Genomic DNA, 6,216 nt, shown 5'->3' on the forward strand with positions numbered 1-6,216 from the left:
CTTCACTTTTTTAACAAACTGAAATGTTTACTGTGGTCTTAACTGATGGAGCCACACCCCCATGGAGTCTGAGCCAATAGTCTGGGAGAGATGGGATTTACTGCCTGTCAATCAAAGCAGATTTACAGGAGATGTCCAATGGCTGAAGTTAAGGTGGCTGATCGGTGAACACCGTATTCATGCCCCTGCTTGGCTAACACAACTTTATATAGTCTGTTAAAAATATATATTTTTTAACTTATACTGTACTTATTCTGGATAATTTAATGGTTTCCTTTGAATATTCTGGCCATCAAGTTTTTTTTTTTTGTGTGAACAGGTAATGATTTACTTTACTGTACAACCCAAAGAGGAGTTGAAGTCCAAATATGAAATGAGAATATGAGTGGACAAACTGTTAGTCTAGTGGCCTGGCTCTAACTCGTACTGCTTCAACTAAGCTGTTTATGTCTTGGCAACGCTAGTGCTGTTGAGTGCAGAAACGGTTAGGTGATCAGGTTCAGTAGGGCACAACGTTGTGCAATTTTGCCCTCAAAGTATTCGGACCCCTCAACTTTTTCCACATTTTGTTACCTTACAGCCTTATTCTAAAATTCATTAGATGTGTTTTTTTCTTTCTTGTCAATCTACATACGATACCCGATAATGACGAAGCAAAAAGGTTTAGACATTTTTGCAAATTTATACAAAAAAAATTGCACATTTACATAAGTATTCAGATCCTTTACTCAGTACTTTGAAGCACCTTTGGCAGTGATTACAGCCTCGAGTCTTCTTGGGTATGACACTACAAGCTTGGCACACCTTTAGTTGGGGAGTTTCTCCCATTCTTCAGAACCTCTCAAGCTCTGTCAGGTTGGATAGGGAGCGTTGCTACACATCTATTTTCAGGTCTCTCCAGAGATGTTTGCTCGGGTTCAAGTCCGGGCTCTGCCTGGGCCACGCAAGGACATTCAGAGACTTGTCCCGAAGCCACTCCTGTGTTGTCTTGGCTGTGTGTTTAGGGTCGTTGTTCTGTTGGAAGGTGAACCGTTGCCCCAGTTGGAGTTCCTGAGCACCTTGGAGCAGGTTTTCACCAAGAATCTGTTCTTTGCTCCATCTTTTGCCTCGATCCTGACTAGTCTCTGAGTCCCTTCCTCTGAAAAACATCCCCACAGCATGCTGCAGCCACCACGCTTCACCGTAGGGATGGTGCCAGGTTTCTTCCCGACGTGATGCTTTGCATTCATCCAAAGAGTTCAATCTTGGTTTCATCAGACCAGAGAATCTTGTTTCTCATGGTCTGAGTCCTTTAGGTGCCTTTTTTTTGCGAACTCCAAGTGGCCTGTCATGTGCCTTTTTTACTGAGGAGTGGCTTCTGTCTGGCCACTACCACAAAGGCCTGATTGGTGGAGTGCTGCAGAGATGGACGAACCTTCCAGAAGGACAACCATCTCCACAGAGGAGCTCTGTTAGAGTGACCATTGGTTCTTGGTCACCTCCCTGACCAATGCCCTGATTGCTCAGTTTGTCTGGGCAGCCAACTCTAGGAAGAGTCTTGGTGGTTCTAAACTTCCATTTAAGAATGATGCAGGTCCCTGTTTTCTTGGACCTTCAATGCTGCAGAAATGTTTTGGTACCCTTACCCAGATCTGTGCCTCGACACAATCCTGTCTCGGAGCTCTACGGACAATTCCTTCGACCTCTGCTCTGACATGCACTGTCAACTGTGGGACCTTATACGCAGGTGTGTGTGTCTTTCCAAATCATGTCCAATCAATTGAATTTATCACAGGTGGACTCCAATCGAGGTGTAGAAACATCACAAGGATGATCAATGAAAACAGGATGCACCTGAGTTCAATTTCGAGTCTTTATTTATTTATTTATTTTATTTTCACCTTTATTTAACCAGGTAGGCAAGTTGAGAACAAGTTCTCATTTACAATTGCGACCTGGCCAAGATAAAGCAAAGCAGTTCGATACATACAATGACAGAGTTACACATGGAGTAAAACAAATATACAGTCAATAATACAGTATAAACAAGTCTATATATGATGTGAGAAAATGAGGTGAGAAGGGAGGTAAAGGCAAAAAAAGGCCATGGTGGCAAAGTAAATACAATATAGCAAGTAAAACACTGGAATGGTAGATTTGCTGTGGAATGTGCAAAGTAAAAATACAAATAATGGGGTGCAAAGGAGCTAAATAAATAAATAAATACAGTAGGGAAAGAGGTAGTTGTTTGGGCTAAATTATAGGTGTGCTATGTACAGGTGCAGTAATCTGTGAGCTGCTCTGACAGTTGGTGCTTAAAGCTAGTGAGGGAGACGAGTGTTTCCAATTTCAGAGATTTTTGTAGTTCGTTCCAGTCATTGGCAGCAGAGAACTGGAAGAGGCGGCCAAAGAAAGAATTGGTTTTGGGGGTGACCAGAGAGATATACCTGCTGGAGCGTGTGCTACAGGTGGGAGATGCTATGGTGACCAGCGAGCTGAGATAAGGGGGGACTTTACCTAGCAGGGTCTTGTAGATGACATGGAGCCAGTGGGTTTGGCGACGAGTATGAAGCGAGGGCCAGCCAACGAGAGCGTACAGGTCGCAATGGTAGGTAGTATATGGGGCTTTGGTGACAAAACGGATTGCTCTGTGATAGACTGCATCCAATTTGTTGAGTAGGGTATTGGAGGCTATTTGGAGTCTCATGATAAAGGTTCTGAATACTTATGTTTAAGGTATTTCTGTTAATACATTTTCAAAATAATCAAACAGGTTTTCCCTTTGTCATTGTGTGTGTGGATTGCTGAGGAAACTTTTGTATTTAATCCATTTTAGAAGGCTATAACATAACAATGTGGAAAAAATCAAGGGGTCTGAGTACTTTCTGAAGGCACTGTGTAGAACTGTCACACCTCTTATGAATCCTGTTAGCCGTCTTCATTGCTTTTCTATCTGCAGTGTTCAGTACGTTGTACCCTCCTAAACGCAACCCAAGTTACAGAATGATGCACTTGCCTTAAGTGTACTCAACAGCCTCTTTCCCCAAAGCTGGATTATTTGCTGGAAGAACGGCAACCGCTGTAGTTTGACTGGTTAGCTGGATCACATGTCTGGTACGCAGAAATGTTTCTGTCCACTGTGACAATCTGTCTGGAAAAACTGTAACAGCAAAGCCGTCAACTACATCCAACCTCAATCATAACATTTGTTTTACAGTTACTGTATTCACAATCTGCATTTTTCTTTATACTGTATCTTTTACTTTGAGGAGCACTTGGGCAGCGCGTTTAGTGATTGAGAAATAAGTGGGTTGCTGAGTGGGTTTGTGGTAGTAGTGTGCGTGCGTATGTGTGCCTTCTGAGAGCCTTTGCAATGTATGATTCGTTCATGTTCCTTTTTATTAAATTGTTTGGTATTCTGTATGATTAAATATGTAGCCATCACCTCTCCCTAAATGTCTCAGTCATTAGTTCCTGAATCTACTTTCAACTGGGATGTTTTAACAGACACTAACAGTAGCTCGGTGAATATCTCCACCTCGTCAGCTGTTGTCCTGGTGTGAAAGTCTATAATCCTCACCAAAAATGCAGCCCCATGCTTAACTCCTGTGTACACAGAGCGTATTCTGTGGAATAGTAATATTGTCGTAGTCATTTACAATTTTATGAATGTATTTTTGAAATGTAAAAGGCAAATTGTAGTACAGTAACAAAAATGTATCCCTCTACCAATACACAACTAAGCTCGGGGCCCTGGGTCTGAACGCCACCCTGTGCAACTGGGTCCTGGACTTCCTGATGGGCAGACCCCATGGTGGTGAAGGTAGGAAACAACACCTCCGCTACGCTGATCCTCAACACCCTCCTGTACTCCCTGTTCACCCATGACTGCCATGCACGTATCCAACTCAATTCAAGTTTGCAGAAGACAACTGTGGTAGGCCTGATTTTACCTACGATGAGACACTTCCCCGTAGACAGGAAAATATCTTCAATGTTGACCAAACGAAGGAGCTGATTGTGGGTTTCAGGAGATACTGTAGCAGAGGGAGCACACCCTCATTGACAGGGCCGCAGTGGAGACGGTGGAAAAGCTTCAAAGTTCCTCAGCGTGCACAAAACATGAAATTATCCATCCCAACACACTGATGAAGAAGGCGCAACAGTGCCTCTTCAATCTCAGGAGGCTGAAGAAATGTGGCTTGGCCCCGCAGAGACTGTACAGGTGCATCAAAGCTGGGATCGAGAGATGGAAGCTGTTTTTTTTTTTCAATTTGCTCTAGCAGTTGTCTGCAGTTTGTCCTTCTGCTGTTTTGAAAATTTAGCCAGAATATCCACAGAGTAGTGTTAAGAACCTTTTTGTTGTGTACTTCTGTTTTTTATTTTCAATACTGACGCAAAATGGAACTTAACACTTGCACAGTATGGCCGAGCCTAATTGAACCACAGCCCAAATGCCTTTAACGTCCAGCTGATTTTCGGCTATTGTGTACATATCGTGCAATAAGTCAAGAGATTGAAAATACAAGTGACAGAACCTCCCGGCCCTCAAAAAGTAGGGAGAACAACCCTTTCCTGTGGATACCCTATTTTCACCTACCACCAAAAGGACCAACAGCATGTACAACCGCTACCTCAAATATAATTTTATTCAACATTCTGTCTTGTAGACTATTGTATCTTTTTTACAGTGACTTCTTTCAGACTATCATGGAGTAACCATGGTAACAGTCTGTTTAGGGAACTGCCCTATGTACATAGTCATTGAATACTGGTCATTTTAATAATGTTTACATAGCGTTTTAACCACTTATGTAAATACCGTATTCTAGTCAAGGCTCATCTTAGATACACCTTCTCTATACTGTCCATAATGTCTATACACAATTATATAGGCTACAGATATTTATATTAAAGGACTCTGACATTGCTCGTTTTAATATATTTATTCATATTTTGGGGGATTTGTGTGTATTGTTCGGTATGACTGCACTGTTGGAGCTAGGAACACAAGCGTTTCAGATTAACATCTGCAAAATATGTGTAACCGGCCAAAAGTATTTTATTTGATACACACATAGACATCTATCTGACTCTTTTACCCCCAACCACTTCACACACACACTGAGATTGAGATCAAACGGAACCCGCTCACCCACCCTAATCTAATTTGCATACAAAAACTAACCTTTGTCCTCCCGTGAATGCCCAGCTTCCGCTTGACAGGTAAATCCCCTTGACGTCTCCAACTCCAGAGGACCTTTTTCAAGAAAATACAAAATAAAGACGTAGGCCTGTCTGTTATCCTCCAAGAAATAGCCTATATCTGGACAAATATACTGCAACAGTATGTGTGGTTTCGGTAAGTAAACTTTAAATAACTTTTCTTGTACCGGAGAAAGCTACCTTTTTGATTTGCACAGGTAAATTCTTGTTTTCACTTTGGCAAGGCAACCATTCTGTCACCCGATTTAGTTAGCCCTTTGTCTTGAGTCTCCGCTCCATTACATTGCACATAGTGCCTTCAGAAAGTATTCACACCCTTTACTTTTTCCACATTTTGTCCCACAAATGGGATTAAAATAATTGTTTATGCTCAAGGATCTACACAAAATACTCAGCAATGTAAAGGGGAAGTAAAATTCTAACATCTCTAAAAAAAAATATATATATATATATATATATATATATATATGAAAAATACAACACTATCTTGATCAGATAAGTATTCAGCCCTGTGAGTCAATACATGTTCGAATCACCTTTGGCAGCAATAACAGCTGTGAGTATTTCTGAGCATTTCACACCTGGATTGTGCAACATTTGACCATTATTGTTTTCTAAATTCTTCAAACTCTGTCAAATTGGTTGTTGATCATTGCTAGATAATCATTTTCAGGTCTTGGCTTAGATTTATAGATTCGGCCTAGTGTTGTAGGTTATTGTCCTGCTGAAAGATGAATTCCTCTCCCTGTGTCTGGAAAGCAGACTGAACAAAGTTTTCCTCTGATTTTGCCTGTGCTGAGCTGCATTCAGTTTCTTTCTTTCTTTTTTTCCTGAAAAACTTTGCAGTCTATAATTACAAGCATACCCCCTTTTTTTTGTTTATATTATAATTGTTTATTTATTTTCAACTTTATTTAACTAGGAAAGTCAGTTAAGAACAAATTCTTATTTACAACAATCTACACCGGCCATACCGGATGATGCTGGGCCAATTGTGTGCCGCCCTATGGG

General features: G+C 41.2%; 1 protein-coding gene across 6 annotated transcripts in view; it reads left to right on the forward strand.

Annotated features, from left to right (window-relative positions):
• Positions 1-5,171: 5,171 nt before the first annotated feature.
• LOC110505366 (keratinocyte-associated protein 3) overlaps positions 5,172-6,216 on the forward strand; it is a 15,287-nt gene continuing 14,242 nt past the window's right edge. The window contains exon 1 of one of the 6 annotated variants that reach the window (XM_021584547.3): positions 5,172-5,341. In XM_021584547.3, the coding sequence (XP_021440222.3) occupies positions 5,329-5,341 (13 nt within the window). In that variant the 5' untranslated portion in view covers positions 5,172-5,328. Of the gene's footprint in view, positions 5,342-5,649 lie in introns of those variants that run through there. The other 5 variants (XM_090220634.1, XM_090220632.1, XM_036962278.2 and 2 more) reach the window with 5 other exon arrangements.

Source organism: Oncorhynchus mykiss, chromosome 25 (assembly GCF_057628025.1).
Source record: "Oncorhynchus mykiss isolate SJ-2025 chromosome 25, ASM5762802v1, whole genome shotgun sequence".
NCBI lineage: Eukaryota > Metazoa > Chordata > Actinopteri > Salmoniformes > Salmonidae > Oncorhynchus > Oncorhynchus mykiss.